The sequence below is a fragment of the Acomys russatus genome, chromosome 23 (genome assembly GCF_903995435.1).
Source record: "Acomys russatus chromosome 23, mAcoRus1.1, whole genome shotgun sequence".
Lineage (NCBI taxonomy): Eukaryota > Metazoa > Chordata > Mammalia > Rodentia > Muridae > Acomys > Acomys russatus.
Window position 1 is genome coordinate 58,597,079 of NC_067159.1, and position 26,091 is coordinate 58,623,169.

Sequence of the window (26,091 nt, forward strand, 5' to 3'; positions counted from 1 at the left end):
AGGGATCCACATTGGAAAGGCAGAAGTCGAAGTATTGCTATTCGCAGATGATAAGATACTTATACAAAAGTGATCCCTCAAAATTCCACCAACTTCTAAAGTTGTTAAATACCTTCATCAAAGTGGCTGGATACAAGATTAATTAAAAAAATTAATACCCCTCCCGTACAGAAGTGACAAACAGGATGTGAAAGAAATTAGGGAAATTACACCCTTCACAATAGCCAGAAATTCTTAAATGCTTATTATTTTTATTTTAAAAAGACTTTTACTGTGTGCCTGCTTACCTCCCTAAAAAGAAGCTTGCTTGTGGTTTTTGCATGTTATATAAGTCAAATCATATTGTTTATATTTTCCATGGCTTTTAAAAAATGGCTTTACTTTTTCTGCATATTCATCCATTTGGACAGTAACTATCTGTCTTAGAAAGCCCTGCCGTCACACAGTAACAGCAGAGCTTGTTTAGCATTCTCCTGTAAACAAAGGGTAGTTATTTTCAGGGTTTTCCTTTGAGGTCATACATGTGGCTTCTGTGAAGTCATTTGAACACATATCCCAATGACCTTTCACTAGAGGCCACACAATTGCCCTCCCTGAAAGCAACAGTAATGCGTTGCAGGGAGTGCAAGTTTAAATTTCCTGAGGATAGCCAAATTTTATTCATAGCCCCCCCATCTATTTATAACCAAAGCAGCTTTGTAAGAGTTTCCTTTTCTGTGCCCTTTTCTTTCTTTATTTCATGTATGTGGGTGCTTTGCCTGCATATATATTTGTGAACTATGTGAATACAGTGCCTGAAGAGGCCAGAAGGGGGCGTCTGATCCCCTAACACCAGAGTTAAAGACTGAGAACATAGCCTGGGCTTCTCTAAGAGCAGACAAAGCTTTTAATGTCGAGACTTTCTCCAGTCCCTCTGCGTGTCCTTCTTGACACTTGGCTTCACTAGGTATTTTTTCATATCATTCTTTTTTATAAACGTTGTAATGTAAAATAATAATATATTTTCTTTCAATTAATACAATGGTAATTTCAATGATCAATTATAGTCAGATTTTGATTTTAATATTCTGTGGAAAACATGTTTATTCATTTTGGTTATTTTCCTGCATCTCTACCCTGCCATCTAGCTTGTGGCTTTGTGTACACTGAGGCCAACACAGTCCCTGTAGGATGGTGTCTTCAGCCAGGGCCTCGGAATTTCCTAGGGGCAGTCCTCAGCTGCTGTGGAGCAGGAGTGAAATAACTCACTCTCTCATCTGCCTTCTCTGTAACTCTGTAGAGCTTTATGTCCTTGAAGCATTCGCAAGAAAGCAAGTCCAGTGTAGCTCTTGAATGCTGAATATGCATCTCCTTGGACAGTTGCCAGCATATTTTGCTTATATCCACTTAACACCTGCTTTTAGTCAACACAAACTAAACAGCGAATTCCCTTCTTGGAAATAATTTTCTTTTATTCCTTCCTCATTAGCATACAGGTTATTCAGATGGGCAGGCTTCACCGTAGCATCTCCTAACACTAAGTGTTATCTACAGATATTGTCCTCTCCCACTCCTACCTCCTTCTATTATCCAAGAGTATCTTTTACTTTCAGGTCTTCCGCTTTTTCTTTCTTCCTTTTTTTTTTATTCATAGAAAATCCTTTTCCTGAACAATTTTAAATTAAAAATTGTTATTATTATTTGTTGCGGTGGGTCAGGCCATAGTGTGTTTGGATGTCAGAAGACAATTTTGTTCTTTTCTTCTTTTTAAGTGCTATCTGGTGATTGAAGTCAAGATGCTAAATGTGTGGGTCACATGCTTTACCCACCGAGCCAGTGTTCTGGACTACAACCCCCACCCCCGTGGTCTGGACTACAACCCCCACCACCCTTTGCGACAGACATTGTCTGGCTATACAAGCCAGACTAGCCTTGAGTTTACTATATAGCTCAAGCTGATTTCAAACTCCAATCACTCCTCCTGCCTCAGTCTTACTAGTACTGGGGGTTACTTCCATGGTACACCAGACTTGTCTGCAACTTTACACACAATAGTTTGATATTGACTGGTAGTGATTCTTTACAGATTCTCAGGGCACTAATTTTATACTAGTTATTTCATTCTGTAACTGTCTTTCTTCAGCTTGGATTTTAGAGTGTGTTTGTTTTTGGATATAGTTCCCAGGAGGATGTTTGCATAAGTTTACTCTTTGGGAAAGTGAGATTCAAGAAAACAAGAAAGGAAGAGGGTAGATAGTAGGAGCTTTATAGAAATGAGTAGAGACCCCAGGCAGATTGACCGACACCTTCCTTCCCATGTGCGGAGGCTGCGTGTCCACTGTGTGACTGGCATAGAGGTAAGACGTGTTTTCAGTGAGACTCAGCCACAGCTCTTCTTTGATATCACTGTGGAAAGCAAAACGAAGCTATGCACTTAGAAGCCAGAGAGGCTTCTCAGTAAATGCTGGGTTCTGATTTCTCACTAAGAAGTCATTTTAAGGTTTACTTTGATTATGTTCCCTGGCGACTGAGAGCAAAGCAAAGTAGTGATTCTGAAACTGTAACTTTCATATTTCTAGTGTTTTCATTGCTTATTATTTCACAAAGTTCTTACTGAAAAAATTAAAAAAAAATCACTGCAGGAAAATCAATAAAAGCAAATCTATCTTTGAAAAGACCAATAAAACTGATAAATTGGTAGTCAGAGTGAGAAGCCAAGCAATAAGACTCAAAGTCAGTGATGAGAGAATAACACCAGAGCTACAGAAATAGAAACAGTCAAGGACTGAGAAAATCACACTGGGAACAGCAAAGCATGTCTTGCACAAAGTGCACAGATTCCTGAAAATAGTTCCTGCTAGTACCCAAAGAAGAAATAGCTGCTTTGGATAGCTTGTAGCTATTAAGGGAAGGCTAACAGCCATAATGGAAACTCCAGGCCAAATAGCTGCACCAGCAAAGTCCACCAAGGGTTAATGGAGAGATGGAACTAATCTAGGCTAATTACCATAGCAAACCCAAGAGAACATTTCCCAGATCACTTCATGAAACCAGTTTTACCTTGCTAACAATCTGGACAAAAGAATTAGTGGAAGCATCTGAATGGCATAGCTCACGAAATCAACAGACAAAGTATTAGTCAGTGCTAGTAAACCAGAGCGGTAAAGCATAAATATGAGCACAAGACTCGTGGCTAAATAGAGTTTGTTCCTGGCAAGCATGATTGACAGGAAACCCTAAACAATGTGAGTTGCTATAAAACCAGAGGAAAGAAAGCTAAGTGATCACAGATCTTAGAAATCAGCTTTGGCCAAATCCAACATGCAATAAAAATAAATAAGCACTCTGCAAACTAGATACCAAATGCATGACAACTCTGCAGTGTATGGTGGCAAGGTAGGGGTTTTCCTGTCAGTAAAAGCAGTGGGGGTGGCTGTCAATGGGCTGCCATTCCCATAGCATCTTCCTGACTAGGTAGCAAGCTGCCTCTGAAGATAGTTACAGAGCAGGGAGGAGTGTCTTTGAGAGGCATCATGCCTTGAGTATGGCCAGCAGGAAGCTGGGAACATGCCTCCCTGTGGGAGGAGGGAATTCTGCAACAGCCCCAGTGAGTTCCAGTGAGTATTGGAGTAGACTCTTATCTATCTGAGCCCCATGAAAACACTGTTCGGTTCTTTCCTGGGGGTGAGAATATGAACCAGCAGCTGAAATTGGCCATGTACAAGTTTCTGAACCACAGACACTGGGAGATGACGGTGGACAGTAAACAAACTGCTGAGCTTATGGGCATTTATTACACAGAAGGAAATGAATATGCATTGATACTCAGAATAATATCTCTGCCACAAGAACCTCCCCAAAATGTGGAGCAGATTGGGAATATAGAAGAGGGTATCGTTAAAATATAGAAATAGAAAAACAAACAAACAAACAAACAATAAACCAACCAACCACAAGCACAGGTCATGGCAGACAAAGGCCATATTGCCTTGAATCAATCCTGCTGGGAGGATCATCAGCGGAAGTGAAGATCAGTGATGGGACGTTTCCTTAACCCAACAAAAGGTATATGTGAAAAATAAGAAGCAATGACAGATAATAAAAAACCAGACTGTGCTTCCTGTTTTTAACTTCTTTGTTACTCCAACAGGACAACTAAGTCAATATTCAGCAAATAGAAATAATGAGAAAAGACAAATCCACAGATGAATGATTACATACATAGACCCCCCTTGCAAATGTCTAGAAACAGTCCAGTAGTGTTAAGAAAGAAAGTTTAGTTAGCTTTTAGGTTATAATATAAATATATAAAAATCTACTGTATTGATATATGTGGCTAAATAAATGGGATAATAAAAAGTATTCACAATAGCTTAAAAGTAAACTTGTGAAAATAAATAAATAAAACATGTAATATGTACATGTAAACCTTTATAAAAATGAATACAAGAAAGTTTAGAGATATATTTAGGGTTAAGGTTCTCAATATTTCTGAGATATTGATCTTAGCCAATTTGACCAACTGATTTGATGCAATCCCTGTCAACATTCTGGCAGATTTTTATATTTTTGAAGAAACTGGGAAGCTACTTGTGAAATTTATGTATAAAAGCAAAAGGCGGAGACTAACTTGTGCCATGATGACAGAGAAGAAACTTAATGAGGGCTCATTTTACCTGACTTCACGCTTTGCAATGTAGAGCTACAGGAATTGAGGGAACATCTGCGACATGGGTTGGTGCAATGCAACAGAAGGCACAATGGACACCACACGCATATGACCAATTAGCTTTCAGCAGAGGCACCTGGTGGCACTCGTCAGGATGGGCATCTTTCCCAACAACTGATTTGAAGCAATGGGACACTTGGACATCAGAGGAAAGCCTCAAGGCCACGAAGCACCTATGTTAGGTAGAGGTTGGCTGTGGTGAGGATTGTAAGCCAAGGCAAAGCGATGCCAGAGCTATGAAAGCTCCAGAGCAAAACTTCAGAGAAATCAACAGGACTCTCAGCTTGGCAAAGTGTATTTTATTTTATTTTTTAGCAGGAAGCTAAGATTCATATTTTTAAACAGGACTTTGTACAAACATAAAAGCCTCTTTGAAGGGCACTATTTAGAGTGTGAAGGAACAAACCATGGAACTGGGACTCATACTGCCCCCTGAAATCTGAAAATACCTTATAATTTAGCATTTAAAAGGCAAGTCAAGAAAAAAATTGAAAAGAATTTGAATCACTGCCAAAGAAACAATACTTTTAATTAATATGCAGAGAAATATGCTGATTGGACACTACAAATGAAATTAAAACTACAAGGAGACAGCTCATCTACCAGACTGACTGAAATTGCAGAAATGAGAGCTGATAGCAGTGGTTGGTGACAAAGGAACAGCCACCATTTGCAAAGGCTTGTAAGTTTCTTTTATGCTTAAGGATATGAATTCTGTTCAACTATGCTAGGCACTAAGCAACACAAGTGACAGAAGCGTGGATTTCTCAAATGTCTGCACACAATTTCTATCAGCACTGCACATAAGCAATCTCAGCTCCCATCAGTGGACAGAGTCCTGTGATGTCTCTGCAATGGGATGCTCTTGACAATAAAGGGACTGACATGTGGACAAAGAGACCGCCAGCAAGATGAGTAAAAAAAAAAAAACAAAAACAAAAAAACTAGACACAGACACAGACACCAGCCATCCACAAGGCATTTTGGAAAAGACAGCTGGGTTAAGGGAGTTTATTGGATGTTGGAATTATTTATAGTGATTATAGTTTGTGACTAACCATCTGTCAAAGTTTACTCAGATGTGACAAAAGATGAGGGGGTTTTACTTATATAACTTAAAAGAAAATCTGACTTTGAAGATGGACACACTAGTTACATTTAGTTTTCTATTGACTATGTTTTTATACACTCCCACACTCTTTAATATTTAAAGTGTTAAGTGTTCTCGATGAGACAGGTCATCTAAATGTTTTACAAAGTTAAATATATAAAATAAATTTGGATATGTGTATGATAAAACTAGTTTTAAAATTCTTAGTGATGTAATTTTTAATCTGTCTTCTACCCTAAAAGACTGGCTGCAATGACTAAACAAGGCAACATATTTGAATCAAGGAACTAAAGAAAACACACAAACTAATGCGTGGTAAAGCAGCCTAGCTCTTCATGCACTCTGGGCTGCAAGGCCTTAGGGCATGTTTACAGTTGTGGTGTGATAGGCTAGTGGTATCCATTATGCTGAGGTGCTGAGAAAAATGCATTTGGTGTAGAGTTGGGGGGCTGTTGTCAAGGCCTGGGTTTGTTTCCCCCTTCCTTATTGTACTTTGAGGTAAAAGCTCTGATTTTGTTTGATACGTCACATTTTTCTGCTGTGTCTCACACAACACTGTTTATTTTCTACCCCTGTCTACTGTGTCCTCTGGTGTAAAAAACCCTGACCAGCCTTTTTGTGTCTTTTGAAAATACTTCCTCTGTTAAGCACTCTAGTCTCCTCTACTCAATTAGACAAAGTCCTGAAGGACTTTGCTGTCAGCTTCATGTAATTAAGATGCCATCTCTCTCTCTGAACACCACCATCTGCATTCCAGGACCGCTCTGCTCCAGTCTCTCCCACTAGACTACTAAGATGTCAGCAGCCTTTCTGAATTTTAATCTTGCTTCCATTTTACTTGAATGCTCAGGTTCAAGACTTACCTAACTGACTTGTTAATGATGTCACAGACCTCCTTCTCACCCCAGAAAACACATGAGTCAGCAGTATAGCTATATGTTGAGTTTCATTTTCCTACAAGATTCCTTAACTAATAGGTCTTGAGCCACAGACACCTTTTCCTGATGTTAGCATCATTATTATTCATATCTCTCCATCCACACCTTTAGGCTTTCCCCTCTACTCTTTCTGCTATTTTTGGGACCAGGCACTTCTTAGCTATAGTCAGACCCAATATCTTTGATGGGACACTCGACAGTTAAAGCATCTTTGGCATTTTTACACCTTCTACTGTTTTAAAGTTCCATTGGGTGTTAGCATTCTGCTTCAGTCGGCCTACCAGTGATGCCATTGCTTACCTGCCATGGGGGCGTGACCCTGCCCATGGCCATATAAAAGGACAGACCCTCTACATGGTCTCTCTCTTACCTCTCTATCCCCTCTCTCTTCTTACCTTCTCTCTCTCTCTCTCTTTCTCTCTCTCTCTCTCTGTCTCTTTCTTCTTTCTTCTTCCTCCTCCTCCTTCTCCTCCTCCTTCTTCTTGTCCCTGTCTCTTTCTCTCTGGGGGTACTCTTTCCTCCCCCCGCCCCCCATGCTCATTTAATAAACTCTTCTACAATGTAATATCTGTTACCTGGTATCTTATTATCTTATTGTCTTATTTTCTTTTTATTAATCATAACATTGGATCCTTGATGCTAATTTCTCATCATGGCTGCCACTAATAACTATTTCCTTGACTTTGACTCTCGTCCATGGAATACTGCTGAGAACTACAGAAAACCAATGCCATGGTTGCTCAAAGTAATGCTATATTGTGCCAGTTGGGTCTTTCTTTACATTTACGATGCTTTTAATCATTTTAATGAAACTCTGAATCCGTGGTAGATTTCCTATTATTCTGTTAACTATAACAATTGATGCTGCATTGGAAACTATTATCATAAAATGCCTATCTTGGCACACTGTAAGCCAATGAAAATACAAATAAAAATATAAGTAAAATTTAATCATTTATACTCACTTAGAAATGGGATTGACACTGGCTTCAATAATGGTTAAACACTTACAGCACTTTATGTTTTCAGGAAATTCTTGTACACCTAAAAGGTTGAAAAACAAAACAAAACAAAACAGTGATCTGAGTTTATGAAGATATCCCAGCAAGCTTGTTGAAGCTCTGGTTCCTAGAGTGAAAATAAGCCATTAAAACTACAAGTTTGGATCTAAACTGCATGCAAGGCAAATATTCAAGCAGAGATGATAACTGAATATAATAAAACCATGCAAAATGACAGGTATACGAGCAATTTTCCTAATGCAATTGGATATTAAATAATACTTTAGGATAGTAATAGCTGGAAGTTGCATCCAAAATTAAGGACAACTGTATTTAGTGCTTTACTCTCAGGAATGAAAACAAAAGTAGTAGCTTGATGATACAATATGTTGCAAAAGTTTTGACTGTAAAATCAGCATCGCACACCCGCTGTTCTAAACCCTGATGTTCAGCTAGGATCATGAAGCTATATGAGTTCCTTGTAAGAACACCCTATGTTCATTTCTTGGAATATCTGGACATTCTTGTTATGCTGAACTGGCCTCATGATAGAAGCAAACTCTTACCAGAACATTCTCTGGTCACTAATTATATGGGGGCATTGTGTTTTATAGACAGAATGGTATGTTTGCTTTTAAAAATGGGCAGTTTTATTATTCACAAATAGCAAGCGACATTAATCATTAAGAGGGAGGGGGTAGACAGGTAAGAGAGAGACCAAATGAGGGCACTATGTTGCTACTTCACAAATGTATTCATTTCAATAAATGTAACAGAAAATATAATTTGATTGGGTTCACAAAATTAATGACAAAAGGCAAACAGCATTCCTGCTTTTTAAACCAGCTATGCTAGAAACAAAACTTTTAAATCACAGAATTAATCAAAACTATATTAACAAAGTAATTATTACTTGAAGGGAATAGATACAATATAATACTTAACTGCTACACTCGATTAATTTTGTTGTTTGAACTCCCCATTTAAAAAAATATGATGCTTGAACATTTCTTAATGTTCCTGCTTTGGAATGGGCTTGTAGCTCTGTTGGCAGAGTGTGTGCTGGAGTGGAGAGAGGCCTGGGCTTGATTCCCAGCACCACACACATGAGGTGTAGTGATACAGACCTGCAGTCCCAGAAAACCTGGGAGGTGGAGTCATCCTTGGCTACATAGTAATTCAAGGCCAGCTGGGACTACATGAGCCCTGGCTCAAAGGAAAATAAAAGTCTTTTCTCTAAACTCTGAATTGTTTGAGAAGTAACCTGTCTGTTACTTATTAGTGCTATTTAATTCCTTGTACACATTCTGCTTCCTGTGTCTCTGACGTCATGCTTGTTCATTCTCCTATCAGTAAACAGAATGTATTAGGGAAGAAAGACATTTGAGATTAATCAGTTTATCATTTCTACCTGTCATGAGGAGGGGGAGACAGAAAATCCTGGATAAATGTCAGGTTAGGAGGTTTAATTTTGTGCTTTTCATTGGGCTTTCCTATACTGTAGAGGAATTTTAATCCATCAACATGTCTGCTCTGATGACATTCAAAGGCCTTCTATGTCTGTGTGACCTGGGCGGAACACAGGCACACCCTTTGTACACACCTTTAATCCCAAACAATGAAGGTAAAGTTGGCTTGTAGAAGGAACCACCCATGTTTGACAGTGAGGTCTAATTGACAGGCAGACAAAGTGATGAATCAGAGAAAGATTTGACTGAATAGGGTATGCCCAACTTTCACAAGAACTAAGAGGAAAAAGAACTGACTTAGGCGAGAGCAGCACAGAGAGCAGAGAGGTGGTAGTTTACCTCGAGAGTTTTACAGACACAGGTTACACAGAAAGAACAAGCTAGACACAGAATAAGCCAGGGAGTGAGAAGAAGCCAGGAGATTAGAACAGAATTAGTTTGAGGCCAAGCAGAACACTTCGGTCAGAAGCTGAGAGAAGCTAATTTAAATCAGTCAGCTTGAAGAGGAGTTTGGAGCCAGAATAGCTGAGTTGAATCGGCCATACAGAGTTTAAAAAGAGAGCTGGTATGAGAGGACAAGCTAGACACAGGTGAAGACAGAATAAGCCAGAAAATAAGAGCCAGAAGATTGATACATATTGCCAAAGTTAGTCTGAGGCCAAGCAGAGTAATTCAGTCAGCAGCTTAGAAAAGCCAGTTTGAATCAATCGGCGTGGAGAGGAATTTGAGCTGAAAAGCTGAGTTGAACCTGTCAGTGACAGTTAAGGAAGAGCTAGAAAGGGTTAGCTTATTCAGCAGTAAGTCTCAGAGGCTGAAAACGTCCTGGGCCTAGATTAGATTGTATGGAGGCTAGCAGACAGAGGCAGTAAGCCTCTGAGATGATAATTACTTTAGGTGAATAAAAGATACTTTTACACTATCTGAAACAGACAGGATAGTACAAATGAAGGTCACATCATCTTACCAGGGTCACGTGTGTTAGGGTGACACACATGTGCCTGTTTGCTCAAATACACTCCTCATCATGAAGCCAGATATTCATACTGAGTGTCTTCTCTAATCTCTCCCCATCTTAGTTTTTGAGACAAGGTCTGCCACTGAACCTGAAACTCACTCACCTGAGGTGCCTTCCTGTATCCACCTCATCAGTGCTGGGGTCATAGTATGCCACTATACCTAGCATTTTATTTTATTTTATTTTTAATATATTTTATTAATTTATTCACATTACATCTCAATGGTTATTCCATCCATTGTTTCCTCCCATTCCTCCCTCCCTCCCATTTTCCCCTTACTCCCTTCCCCTATGACTGTGACTGAGGGGGACCTCCTCCCCCTGTATATGCTCATAGGGTATCAAGTCTCTTCTTGGTAGCCTGCTATCCTTCCTCTGAGTGCCACCAGGCCTCCCCATCCAGGGGACGTGGTCAAATATGGGGCACCAGAGTTCATGTGAAAGTCAGACCCCACTCATACCTAGCATTTTAAATGGATGCCAGGGAGCAGAACTCAGAGTCTGATATTTAAATCACCTCTCCAGCCCCTTACAGAGGCTCATAAGCTTGTACTTAAAATGGCTTTCAGCTTTCTCTAATGATAAAAAGGTTTATGAAGTAAAAAAGGAAACCAAAGTAATGTCATTAAAATTAGTGTTTAGCTTTAAATTGGCTTTAAATGCATATCCAAGTATGAAAAGAAATATTTATCTCTGTATAGAAGTTAAGCTTGTAATTCAGATGTAGGAAAGAGTTTTGTCACCACTAAGCTCTGAGCTTGACAGCAACAGAACATTTACTCCTGAGCCTATAAATGACATCACACAGAGGGAAACAAAACTGTGAGGTTTCTGTGACACAGAAGCTGTCTTTCCATCTCACTTTCCCGATGTTTGCTTTGTTTGTTTTAAGTTTTGCCTGCCTTATCTAATTTCTCAACCAAACCCAGGTCTAAAAACCGTCCACATAGAGAAATTTAAATTCTAGCATTTGCATGAGGATTTACTCCACCATTTTAAGCCCTTTGTTCTTACTGTCTGTTGTTCTGCTTCTAAAATCAAATGAGAGTAGAAAAAAAAAAAAAAAAAAAAAAACAGCAGAAAATACAACAACATGAAACAGAACAGCATTGTGCATGGTTACGAGTTAAAGACTCTGTTATTTTTCTTTTAATATATATATATTTAATTTGTGCTCCTGAAGAGTCATTCACATATTCAGGAGGTTTTACTGAGCGTTTTACTCTGTATTGGGAGTGCTGAACACAGAGGAAGCAGTTTAGAAAAGACAGGGAATGCTTTTTATTCGTGGAGCTTACGTTTTATTAGTTGAATGCATACACTGAAGAAATATGTAAATGTAAATATATACTGTGTTTTAGTGATGAGAAGTATCACAAAAAACTTGGATATTGGATAAAAGGGAATTAAGGACGGCCCTAGAACATTTGGCTGGGTGACTTGAGAGACTGAGCTACTTCCTGCTCTGATGGGAACATGGTATAGGAACTAACCTTGAGAGAGAAGACAGAGTTGTACTAGGAAGGGTTTGTTTGTAAACTTAGAGTTTAACAGAGAGGGCCAGACAGACTTAAGAACTGGTAATTTAAGTCTGGAGAATTGGCTCAGCTGTTTAGAGCACATACTGTTTTTCAGGAATTTGAGTTCAATTTCCAGCATTCACATCAGACAGCTCACAAATACCTGTACCTTTGCCTGCAGAGGGGGATCTGACTCCTCTGGTCTTTGAAGGCATCTGTACTCATATGTACACCAACCCTCACCCACAGATAAATAAACCAAGACCCAGCTATTCCACTCCTTGGAATAGACCCAGAAGAGGCTCCACCACACAACAAGGGCATATGCTCAACCATGTTCATAGCAGGCTTATTTGTAATAGCCAGAACCTGGAAACAACCTAAATGTCCCTCAGTAGAAGAATGGATAAAGAAATTGTGGTATATTTGCACTATGGAATACTACTCAGCTACAATTTAAAAAAGAGATGCCTCAGAGGTTAAGGGCACTGACTGTCCCTCTAGAGGTCCTGAGTTCAATTCCCAGCAACCACATGGTGGCTCATAGCCATCTATAATGTGATCTGATGCCCTCTTCTGGCCTGCAGGTGCACATGCAGGCAGAACACTGTATACATAATACATAAATCTTAAAAACAAAAGAAATGAGAGTTCTATTATTACACAATATCTAAACTATGAAACAGATGTTGGCTCAGATAGAATCAATCTAGAAGACAATGAAGATGACAGGAAATTAAGCTGTGATGCCAGTCAAAATAAGAGAGAGTTAACATAGGAGACCAAACAAGAGGCCCAGTAAGGTCCTAGACAAAATGAGAGCATTGAGCCCTAGACTGTAAGTGGAGAAGTCGTTTCCATTAGAGAGACAAGGTGAACCTAATCCAGAAAATTGCTGATTGAACATCCAAAGAGAATCAGGAGTAGTCATTACACTTGGCAAAAGCCCATGGTGACGCAAAGGGACCTGCAGGAAGGAAGTAATTAGGTTGAAGAACGAGATTTGGTTTAAGAGTGGATGGAGAGGTTTTTGGTCATTTTTTGGGTGCTGATCATCATTAAAAGGAGGTTAGTTACAAGTTGTTAATTGTCTTGATCAAGGGGGAAAAAGTATCAGGATTATATTCAGGGATTATTCTCTTTTTCTTTTCTCTATCTTTATTTATCGTCTTTGTTAGGGGTAAAAGGGATGGAAACAGTTGAAAGAAAAAAGGAGTACGTAGGAATAATTTAGAAATTATAGAAATAAGGGTAGATTATTTAATCTAGTCTTAACTATAGAGCTATTACTATCCAAAAAACTCACATTGGTATAGATCTTTGTATATTAATACACAATTAATATTACATTTGGCTAGTAAATACTATATATACACGTTTTAACTCTTATTTAAGGTATTGAACAAATGCAAGCCATTTAGAAATACAACATGAAGTTCTAGTCCTTGAAAGCTACTATTACAAGCTATTTTGGATAATTAAGAAATGCAATCAAACTCACTGTCATGTTAGATTCTAGTCTACTTAATTACAGAAAGATATTTTCAAAGTTGAACACATAGTAAGTAGCTGAAAGAAACATTTGCCTATTCAGACATAATATAGACAGCTAGCCTTTAAAAACCTCAGATATCTATAGGATATGCCATTTAAAGATGTTTTATTAATAAAATGCTTTCCTGGCAGTGAGACATGTCAGCTCCTAGCAGAGTAAGAACACAAGCAACAATTTCCAGGGCCATTTGATACCACCAGAACCCAATAGTCTCACTACCACAACAAGCCCTGGAGATACTACCACACTTGACGCACAAGAGAAATATTTCAAATCTGAGGTTATGAAAATGATAGAGGCATTAAAGGAGGAAAACAAATCCCTCAAACTTGAACAGGAATAAACAAAGAAAGATATAAGAATTGAACAAATCACTTAAAGTAGTTAAAGACAGGAAACTACAAGCAAACAGGAGAAGGAAATGAATAAAAGGATTCAAGACCTAAAAATGGAGATAGACACAATAAAAAAATTTGAGACAATTCTGGAAATCAAAACCTGGAGAAGAGGGCAGGAACTATAGACACAGCATCACCAACATAAGAGATAGAAGACAGAAACTCAGGGGTAGAAGATATGATTGAAGAAATTGATACAATAGTCAAAGAAAACAGTAAATGTAAAAAGCTCCTGACATAGAACATCGAAGAAATCTGGGACATTATGCAAAGACCAAACCTAAGAATAAAAGGAATAGAGGAAAAGAAGATTCCAAGCTCCAAGGACCAGAAAATATTATCAACAAAATCATAGAAGAAAACTTCTCTAACTTAAAGAAAGAAATGTCTATAAATATACAAGAAGCCTACAGAACTCCAGTTTCGACCAGAAATTAAAATATTCCTGCCACATAATAATCAAAACATTAAAAGTACAGAACAAAGAAATGATATTAAAAGATGCATGAGAAAAAAGGCCAAGTCACATATAAAGGCAAATCTATCAGAATTACACCCGACTTCTCAATATCCAGCAAAACTTTCAGTCACCATAGATGGAGAAAACAAGATATTTCACAACAAAACCAGGTTTAAACAGTACATAGCCACAAATCCATACATAAGATACTAGAAGGAAAACTCCAACCCAAAAAGCTAACTTTATCCTAGAAAACAAAGAAAATAAATCAAAAGAAAGGAAACACACACACACACACACACACACACACACACACACACACACACACACAGAGTCTACCACCACCAACATCAAAAAAATCAGGAACCAATAACCACTGGTCATTAATATCACTCACTCAACAATGGCCTCAACTCCCCAATAAAAAACACAGGCTAACAGAATGGATGTACAACAGGATCCATAATTCTGCTTCATACAAGACACACCTCAACAATAAAGATAGATATTACTTCAGAGTAAATTGCTGGAAAAAGGTATTCCAAGCAAATTCCAAGAAGAAAGCTGAAGTAGCCATTCTGGTATCTAATAACAGACTTTCAACAAAAACTAATCAAAAGAGATGGGGAAGGACACTTCATACTCATGAAAGGAAAAACACCATGATGATGTTTCAATTCTGAACATCTATGCCCCAAATGCAGAAGCACCAACATTCAAACAAAACAAAACAAAACAAAACAAAACAAAACACATTACTAAAGCTTAAGTCACAAATTAAACCCCACACATTAATAGTGGAAGACTTCAACACCTCACTTTCCCCAATAGATAGATCACCAAGACAGAAACTAAATGAACAAATAATGAAACTAATAGACATCATGAATCAAATGGACTTAAATGATATCTGCAGAACTTTTCACCCAAACAGAAAAGAATACATCTTCTTCTCAGCACCTCACAGAACTTTCTCCAAAATTGACCATATACTTGGTCACAAAGCAAACCTCAGCAGACACAAGAAGATTGAACTAATCTCTTGCGTTTTATCAGACCACCCTGAATTAAAGCTGGAACTCAACAACAAAAGAAACAACACAATGCCTACAAACTCATGGAAACTGAACAACTCCCTACTGGGTAGGGATGAAATAAAAAAAGAAATTAAAAACTTCCTAGATTTCAATGAAAATTAAAGCACAACATATCCAACCTTATGAGACACAATGAAAGCCGTGCTAAGAGGAAAATTCATAGTGCTAAGTGCCTTTATAAAGAAATTGGAGAGATCCCAGCACACTTGAAAGCACTAGAACCAAAAGAAGCAGACTCACCAAAGAGGAGTAGATGGCAAGAAATCCTCAAACTCAGGGCTAAAATCAATAAAATAGAAACAAAGAGAACAATTCAAAGAATCAAGGCAACCAAGAGTTGGTTCTTTGAGAAAATCAACAAGATGGACAAACCATTAGCCAAACTAACTAAAAGGCAGAGGAAGAATATTCAAATCAATAAAATCAGAAATGAAAAGGGCGACATAACAACAGACACTGAAGAAATCCAAAAGATCTTTGTCTTACTTCAAAAGCCTATATTCTACAAAATTTGAAAATCTAAATGAAATGGACAATTTTCTTGATAGCTACCAACTACCAAAATTGAATCAAAATCAGGTAAACAAAATAAATAGTCCTATATATACTGTGGAAATAGAAACAATCATCAAAAGTCTCCTAACCAAAAAAAGTACAAGGCCAGATGGACTCAGTGCAGAATTCTATCACACCTTTAAAGAAGAGCTAATAACCAATTTTCTTCAAACTATTCCACAAAATAGGATCAGAAAGAACACTATCAAACTCATTCTATGAGGCCACAGTCACCTTGACACTTAAACCACAGAAAGACTCAACAAAGAATTTCAAACTAATTTCTCTTCTGAATATTGGTACAAAAATACTCAACAAAACACTCATAAACTGAATCCAAGAATACATCAAAAAATCTCATTCATCATAACCAAGTAGGCTTCATTCTAGGCATGCAGGCATGGTTCAATATACAGAAATTCACCAATGTAATCCATCATATAACCAAACTGAAAGAAAAAAAAACCCACATGGACATTTACTCAGATGCTGGAAAAGCATTTGACAAAATGTAAAACCTATTCATTTTAGAAGTCTTGGAGAGAGCAGGGATACAAGGCACATACCTAAACATAGTAAGAGCAATATACAGCAAGCCTGTAGCTCACATCAAACTAAACATAGAGAAACTTAAATTAATCCCCCTGAAATCAGGGACAAGACAAGGCTGTCCATTTGCTCTGTATCTCTTCAATATAGTAATTGAAGTTCTAGCTAGAGCAATAAGACTACTAAATGTGACCAAGGGGATACAAATTGGAAAGGAAGAGGCCAAATTATCACTATTCATGGATGGTATGATAGTATACATAAGTGGCCTCAACTGTTCTACCAAGGAACTCCTATAACTGATAACCACCTTCAGCAAAGTGGCTGAATACATAATCACCAAACAAACAAACAAACAAACAAACCAGTAGCCCTCCTGTGTACAAATGACAAATGGGCTGAGAAAGAAATTAGGGAAACTATGTCCTTCACAATAGTCACAAATAATATAAAGTATCTAGGTGTAATTCTATCCAAGCAAGTGAAAGACTTGAATGAAAAAACTTCAAATCTCTGAAGAAAGAAATTGAAGACAATATCAGAAGTTGGAAAAATCTCATAGATCAGGAGAATCAACATAGTAAAATGGCCATCTTTTCAAAATAAATCCACAGATTCGATGTAATTCCCACAAAAAAATCCACACAATTCTTTATGGTCCTTGACAGATCAATCCTTAACTTCATATTGAAAAAAAAAAAAAAAAAAAAAAAAACCAAGAATAAAACAATCCTGTACATTAAAAGTTCTTCCAGAGGAATCTCCATCCTGGATCTCAAGCTATACTATAGAGCAACAGTAACAAAAACAGCATAGTACTGGCATAGAAATAAGCTGGTTGATCATAGGAGTCCAATTTAAGATCCAGAAAAAAATTCGCAGACCTATTGAACTTGATTTTTAACAAAGAAGCCAAAAATCGTACAATGGAAAAAAAGATAGCATCTCCAACAAATGGTGCTGGTCTAACTGTTGGTCTCCATGTAGAAAAAATGCAAATAGATCCATGTCTCTGACATGATCCCTGGTGCCCGACGTCTGATCACTGCCCTTTGGTGGAGAAGCCCTGTGGGAACAGAGAAGGGCATACAGGCTGTCCAGGGAAGACCTGATAGGCTGTGGTCAGATGGTGGGGGCAAAGGGCCCCACCTGTCAGAGGGCTAGGAGAGGGTAATAGGGTGTAAGAGTGAGGGAGGGTGGGAAGAGAAAAGTAAGAGTGAGGGGATCACAATCAGTTGTAATATGAACAAATTATAATAAAAATAAACAAAACAAGACAAAAACCAAAAAGAAACAACAACAAAGGAAGTCCAAGCTAGGCAAGACATTCATAATTCCTGCTTCTCAATAAAGTCTGTTATACATTGTGCCAGAAGGCTGGTGATGGATGTTCCAATGTTACAGGGAAATTTTGGCTGGCTATCCAGACGAATCTGCCACCCTTGGGATATGACATGGCAGGAAAATCTCAGTGTCCATCGAGCTCTATGCAGAGAGCCTGCGGGAAGGGTTTTAACCAAAGTGGGTGGCTGGCAGAACCGACTTTGACTGAGGCGCCACTCTGTATCTGCTGTATCTTGGCTCAGTTCCCAGCCGTCTTTGGAGCGAGAGGGAAGGGTCTTGTAAGTAAGACTCATATGTGAAAAAGCTTGTCAGTCCCCAACCCTGCATCCATATTGACTCATGCCCCTCAGTAGATTACTCATGTTTGTAGTGTACAGCCTGCCCCACTAGCTGTGGTGCTTTGCCCAGCATAGCAACTCTATAGTGCCTCATTTTTCAGTATTTGCTCTTTTTTTTTTTTTTTTTTTTTTTTTTTTTGGTTTTTCGAGACAGGGTCTCTCTGTGTAGCTTTGGCTGTCCTGGAGTCACTTTGTAGACCAGGCTCTACAGAGCCTGCCTCTGCCTCTCGAGTGCTGGGATTAAAGGCATGCACCACCACTGCCCGGCCTAGTATTTGCTCTTAATAGTCCAAAAGTAGTGCATTTTTCTTCCTTTAGCCTTGTATTTATCAGACTAATAACGCGCACTAAAATGTATGTGATTGGAATTTTGGGCCCTCAATTCATTGGAGATAGTGTTTTTACTGTAATCAATATTGCAATTTTTTTTTTTTTTTTTTTTTTTACAAAGTATTGACTGATTTCTAAAAGGCTCTTAGTAAAGTTGATTGTTAATTAGTTGCTTCTCCTCCTTTCCCGCTAGTCTATGGTCAGTTTGTCTTCCCTGATCTCGAGTTGCTCTGAGCTCCTACCCTGGATTTTAGGCTGATTTGTGCTGCTCCCACAGATTCTCTAAGGAAGTATCTTGGAATAAAGAACAGAGCAGCTTCTTACAGTTCCAGGGCTCTGAAGGTCAAAGGTCAAGCAGGATCTTACTGTCTTCTTATAGCAAGGGGTTGTGTGGGGCTGGGGATCCTGGCATCCACATGGCGGCTCTTGATACCTGCAACAGCGGTTCCAGAGGATCTGGAGCCCTCTTCTGACCTCTGAGGTCACTACACACAAGTACATGTTCAGTCCATGAAAAGAGGCTTGCAGGAGCCTTAATTTTTCTGTTTTGTAACCCCCTATTGCAACTTAGGAAGGAGAGGCAGGAGGACCAGTAGTTTGAGAGTTTGAGGCCATGCTGGGCTGAATAAAATTTTATTAAAAAAGAAGAAAGGAGGAGAGGAGGAAGAAGAAAGAGACAAGCCAAGTGGAGGGGTTCACACCTAAGACCCCAGTGATGGGGAGGCTGAGGCAGGAGGGTGTAGAATTACAGTGCAGAGCAAATGGACTGTCTCAGAAAACAAAAAGGGGAATGCGAATTTATTTGCTCCATCCTAGTTAAGAAGGTGATGGCTGCAGGTTAACTAGTTACAGCTTAACAAGGCAGCGGGTCTTTCTCCCACCTGGAGGGCCCCCAGGAAGGTGTTAGGTACAAATTCATGGCCTGGACAAGGAATTTGCCTGCCTCAGATTCCTCAGAAGGAGGATTTGGACAGTAACAGTTTCACTGTCTAGATTCTCTGGATGTCATCCATATTTGTGAGCATCTTCAGGCACGTGTTGGGAGGAGCTCTGCGTTTTCAGTAGCTCACCCTGGAGCCTCCCTCTCAGAGTTCTTCCTGGGCTCTTTTGTCAATACATTTTTATTTTATTATTTATTATTATTATTTTTTTGCCAGTGTATTTTCAAAGCCCCCTTCCTGTTTCAGATGTTGGCACCTGCCAGAGGAATGAGAGCTCATCTTACTGCAGGAGTGGTTTCTGGATGAGTTTTATCTCGCTCTGACTTCACGGGGGCTGTTTCTGTTCTGTTTGTGGAAACTGGGCACTGTGCACCTCTATCCTGGAGCTTGCTATGTAGACAAGGCTGATTTAAAATCACAGATTCCGTCTATAAACTGGAGTTGGGTAGAAGCCGGCGGGCACCCGCTCCTGACCGCTGGTGCCGATGCCCTCCAGAGGATCAGACATGGCCCAGAACTTGAAAGACTTAGTGGTATACCTGCCCACCAGGCCTCAGGGCATGCGCACGGTGCTCAAGCTGCTGCTGGGGGCTGTGGCTGTGGCCTGTGCTGTCCGTGAATCCGTGTTCACCGTGGAAGGTGGTCACAGAGACATCTTCTTTAATTATATCGGTAGTGTGCAACAAGACACAATCCTGGCTGAAGGCCTTCACTTCAGGATCCCCTGGTTCCAGTACCCTATCATCTATGACATACCGGCCAGACCCTGAAAAATCTTCTCCCCTACGGGCTCCAAAGACCTGCGGATGGTGAACATCTCCCTGCGCGTGCTATCTCGATCCAATGCCCAGGAGCTCCCCAGCATGTACCAACACCTAGGGCTGGGCTGTGAGGAGCAAGCGCTGCTGTCCATCTCAGCGAGGTGCTCAAGAGTAGGGTGGCCAAGTTCAATGCCTCACAGCTGATTATCCAGAGGGCTCAGGTGTCCCTTTTGATCTGAAGAGAGCTGATAGAGTGAGCCAAGACCTTGAGCCTCATCCTGGATGCTGTAGCCATCACAGAGATGAGCTTCAACAGAGAGTACACAGCTGCTGTAGAAGCCAAACAAGTGGCCTAGCAGGAAGCCCAACGGGCCCAGTTTTTGGTGGAAAAAGCAAATCAGGAACTGGGTGACAGAAGATCGTGCAGGCTGAGGAGGAGGCCGGGCTGCCAGGATGCTCGGAGAAGCACTGAGCAAGAATCCCGGATACAGCAAGTTCCGGAAGAGGGTCGCCCAGAACATCTCCAAGACAATCACCACATCATAGAACCACATCTGCCTCACAGCTGACGACCCTGTGCTGAAGCTACAGGATCAAAGCTTTACTCGGGGAAGCGACAGCCTCATAAAGGGTTAAGAAATGAGTGGACAGCAGGAACACCGCAAGAGAAGTGGGTGCACTCCTCCAGTTCCAAGGAGCCAGCTGTGTGTGTGTGAGGGGGGAGGGGGTGACCCAGACCCAAGCATCATGTGATGGATTCCCTTGAGTCTGCCTTCTTGATTAAGGAAGACCAACATGCAGCCATCAGGGAGTATAGGACAGAGGCTGGATCGGGAAAGGAAATATCTTCTGAGAGGTTCAGATTGTTCAGTGCTGCATACTCAGCAGGGTGAACATGGAGATGACAGGTCACAGTTCTGGAGGTGGAGCAGATCTGGTCATCGACACAGTGGGGAGAATGAGATGATTGCTAAGGAGCAGAAGGCTGCACTTTGGATCCGGATCATGAATTCTGCGATGCCAGTATGTGTGCAAAGAACTGAATTCAATCGGGCTGGTAGTTTTGTTGAGCCATAGGCATTGGCTAGGGACGGGGTGCTAAGAAGGTCTACAGAAGAACACATTGGTAATTAACCACAGAACTTGAATCACGGAAAGAGTAAAGAAAACATTTAATACTGGCTGGGATGTGGCACAGGAGAAGATCGCGATATTAGGGACTGGTACGTTTGGTAGAGTTAAGGATGACAGCAGCTAGGAGAGACTGACCTAGGAAGATCACGATATAGTCAGACATTGGGATTCATTAATGTTTAATTTAGGTTGCACCTATAACAACATGACAACTTGGCAAATGCTTGTTGAATTACATGTAAATTATATTCCACAGCAATAGCTTAAAGCATTGAACTAAAATACATTTCAGACATGGTAAGAAACACTTCATTTTCGTATAGAGGATGTAGATTTTAATTGCCTATATTAAGATGAAAATGATAATTATTCCTTTTCAAACAAACAAAATAACAGACTTTATAAATGCCAAACTTAAATAATTAAGTGTCCCTTCATATTTATAAGAAGCATTTCTTACTTACAAAGTTTTGCACAAATGAATATACATAATTAAGGGTGGATACACCAAGTGATTATGTTTTCTGAATTGCACACAAATATACCAAATAGTTTGCTCTGTGGTATAAGTGCTAAATGATAAGAAAGACTGCAGTGCTGCATCTGATATAACAACAAAACAAAACAAAACAGAAACACAGCTAATAAACATTTCATCTTTATTTTAATTGTTACTAATTCTTGAAATTATAGATTTTTATTTTGAGAAGAACATAGGCAGCTTACTTACATGCTGAACAAGTTGGATTAGACTCTGAGGAGTAAAAGATGAAAGGTATAGAGAAAGATGTTATATGTAGATTATTTCATTCTCCAGAACTAAAAAAAATGACTAAGAAAGCAAGTAAGATTCACTGGATGCCAAGGATCTGAAATACCTGCATACCATTCCTATAAAAACAGTCAGTTAGACAACATGGATGAGCTCATGTCAGTACTAGAAACTTAAATCGATCAATACACAATGGAATGCTACTCAGCTATTAAAAACAAGGAAATCTTGAACTTTGCAGGCAAATGGATGGAACTAGAAATGATCATCTTAAGTGAGGTAACCCAAATTCAGAAAGACACGCACGGTATATACTCCCTTATAAGTGCATATTAGCCTAACATAGATGTCCTCTAAGAAACTCTACTCAGTGGGGGATTGGGACAGATGCTGGGACTTGTTGCTGAGCTCTGGGCAGAGTGCTGAGAGTGGTATGGAAGAATGGGGAGATGGAAGGACCCAGAGAGTTTAGGAGCCCCACAAGGAGACTGTCAAGGCCAGTGGATCTGGACCCAGGGGCACCTGCACAAACTGTTGCACCAACTAAGGACAATGCATGCAGTGAACCTAGACCCCCTGTTCAGATTTGGCCAATGGACAGCTCACTCTCCACAGTTGTGGGGAGATGAGGGACTGCCTCTGACATGAACTCTGGTGTATCCAACTTGATCCCTTCCCCTTGGTGGGGAGGCCCTGGGGGCACACAGAGGAAGCAGATGCAAGCTATCTGGATGAGACTTGATAGGCTGTGGGCATATGGTGGTGGAGGAGGTCCCCTTATGTCAGAGGTCTAGGGGGAGGGTAATAAGGCAGAAGGGTGAAAGAAGGTAGGAACGGGAAGATACAAGTGAGGGGATGGCAGTAGGGATATAATCTGAATAAATTATAATACATTTTTAAAAAGTTAAAAAGATAACTAAGAATTATTTTGCAATAATTATGACTAACAAATTAAATTTTTTGATGAATAAGAAGATACAGTTTAATTTTACTTCATATATTAGTGTTTATAGACAGCTACTAAGGATATGAGGCACAAAGGGCAACAGTCTACACCATAGACTTTACAGGATGAGGACTGACAAGGAGACTGCAGAGGGCAGTTTATAGTGTTGTGAAAGGTCAAAGTGACATGTGTGTAACTGTTGGGCTAGTGAATTTGTGGTCTATTCCTGGGAGAAGAAAGAGGGACTCAGGCACCACAGCCTGGGTAGCACAGGTTACTTGTGAGAGCCGGTCTCAGTGGCATTACTAGAACAGCCAAATGCTGGTGAGGTTACCAGTAACTGGATACATCCACACAATGGAATCTGCCTCAGGGACATATCTTGGGACAATTCTGTAAAGTTCTTATGACCTTGACACATACTGTGTTTACAAAGGGATATGTGTGACTCAGTCCAAACTCCTTGATTGGCACTGATTTTGTGTTCCCGTTCTTTCATCCAACAACAGAGATTTTGAGTGAGAATTTCATGAAACAGACTACTTAACATTATTTTGTATTTAATGTTATTTTGGCTCCCGCTTCATTTCTAGTGGAATGCTTCACTGTGCCTTCCACCCACCTGTGTTTTGACAGGAGGCTCTGAATGTTAGGTTCAGGTCCTGTTCACAATGGACGGTGAGTACTGCACGCTATGAGCACTTAAAATGGCTCATACAAGCTCAATTTCGTTCTCTTCAAATTGCTTTTAAGGATTTACAGACCATGGAGAATTAATCAATCATATAGTTTTGAAAAGGCCCTCCCGTGACCCTGGGGAACCTGGTCATTAGTTCATAGAACCCAGAGTGGGCTTCCGAGGGTGAGGTGATGGCACTCTTCTTGTCCGTGTGTTAGTTGCCTAACCCGACTGTGAGTGCTGCTGAAAGGTTCCAGGTGTCATGTCTCTACAAGAACGGTAGAGTTAAAATGCCTGGTGCTGGGCTGTGGGTGACAGGAGGAACAGCTTTGATTTTCATTGTCATAAAGTCATTTGGTGGAGCAAAAGAGACTCTGAATTTATTTGAAACTACCACATGCAGAAGGGATTCCACAGACAGGGAAAGTAGACTTCAGGTGCAAGAGACAGTGATTTTAATAAGTTGTGCTGTGATGCTGTGGAAGTAAGGAGCTGTACAGGGCAGGGTTCCCACAAGCACAGCTACTGATTGTGAACACATGTCGACATTTTTCTCCCTAACACGCATGAAGCATCCCAAGGGAACTTCTACGAGGACTTACAGCCCAGACAGCCAGAGCTCCTCTTTCAATATCCTCAAAGGTTTAAACCTTTTTAAAAATCCATCAACTGTTTCCTACTGTGACTCTGGAACAGAAAGTTTCCCTTTCCTTCTGCAGATGCAGTGTGATTTGCCCCGTTTCACGAGTGCCCCAGGAAGGGGCGGAGTAATTGGCACATCACTAACACACATAAAAGCCCTTCAACCAGGATTGGCTCTCATTAAAACTAACACTGGTGATTTCGCCCTCCATGATGCTGCTCACATCCATTCACATATAGAAATAAGTTTTAGGGGTTGAGAGAAAAAAAATCACTTAATTGCTGGAGAATTAGGAAGCACTTTCAAATTAATTCATTTTCATTAAAATCCTTATATTATGGTGCCACTGTCTGCAAGAAGCTATGACAAATCAACAATCAAACTTGAAATGAAATCACTGACTAATTAATCCTTATCATTTATAATCTAATGTCACCATGTAAAACAATTACTCTACAATGGCTGTGAATTAGCTACAAGTAGACTTAGACTGTTTGTTCAGAGAGCAGATTATCATGAAATGTATTCCTCTCTGATTCACATAGATCTTATTTCACTATCAAATTTAGACATGTGAGTATCTTAGGGTTTCTGTGGTTGTAATGAAACACCATGACCAAAAGTAAGTTGCGGTCCATCCTTGAAAGAAGTCAGGATAGGAACTCAAACAGGGCAGAAATTTAGAGGCAGGAGCTGATGCCAAGACCACGAAGGTTGGCTGATTACTGGCTTGTTCACCGTGCTTTGCTCAGCCCAATCTGATTATTTATAGAAGCCAGGACCACCAGCCCAAGGACGGCACCACCCACAATGGGCTGGGCCTTCTCCCATCAGTAACCACTAAAAAATGCCCTACAACTGGATCTTTTAGAGACATTTTCTCAGTTGAGATTCTCTCCTTTCAGATAACAGTGGTTTGTGTAAAGTGCACATAAAACTATCCAACCCAGAGGGTAACAGATGGAGGATATTGGGATGGACACCAGCACGCTTCCCTTGGGCCGCTGCACACAGTCAGGAAACAATAATCACTGAGGAAGAAAGGCTGACACATAAGCAATGTGGACATGTTCTATTTCTCTCATTACACAAATGGCAGAGCTTTAGTAAAGTCAACTAGAAGGTCAAGGTTAATGAACTTATTTTTAAGAAAAAGAAATGCTGTTTTCATTGACTGTAAGAAGCTGTAGCCCCATTTTCTAGTACACTGCTTTCCAGTTAATTGGATATTTTGTTTATACCATGTAGGAAAATATTCTACTTACTTTTAAAATGTATTTTACTCTTTTAAATGTATTTTAAAATGTATTTTCTACCTGAAAGATGAGAACATGAACTGTTTGCATCTGACCAGGAACCCTGTGATACTCCGATGCTTGAGTACACTGGGTCCACACCTGCCTATTTCCTCAGACATTTATCATTTCACTGGTGAACTCATTTTTTTTTTCCTTTTTGAAACATGTCATGCCTTATCACTCTAATCCCCCTCCTGTGCAGTAGAGCTGGGAGCACTCATTCCGTGTGACTAACTTAGGCTCCCCTGGTGGCCATCTCCTCATCCTCTGAATGCCTGGAGTGTATTAAGATATGAACATGATATATTCATAACGGAGAAGCTGACAGTAGGGCTGGGCTGTGCTACCTGCATGTGTCTACCCTGCACCCACCCCTCAGAGAATGTGCATTTTCACTACAGCAACATTTTGAACATTGACAACCCACTTGGTTACAATGTGAAAGCCAATGAATAACAAGAAATTAGCATCACCCACACCATGTGGCTGGCCACACACCAGCAAAGACAATGTGGCTGCAACAGTATCA

General features: G+C 39.9%; 1 protein-coding gene and 1 pseudogene across 2 annotated transcripts in view; one reads left to right on the top strand and one right to left on the bottom strand.

The window, feature by feature from the left end:
* Positions 1-26,091, bottom strand: part of Lrrc7 (leucine rich repeat containing 7) — a 471,125-nt gene that overhangs the window by 205,355 nt on the left and 239,679 nt on the right. For both annotated transcript variants that reach the window (XM_051165943.1, XM_051165942.1), the window contains exon 5: positions 7,723-7,801. In XM_051165943.1, the coding sequence (XP_051021900.1) occupies positions 7,723-7,801 (79 nt within the window). The remainder of the gene's footprint in view (positions 1-7,722; positions 7,802-26,091) is intronic.
* LOC127206614 (prohibitin-2-like) lies at positions 19,836-20,726 on the top strand (annotated as a pseudogene).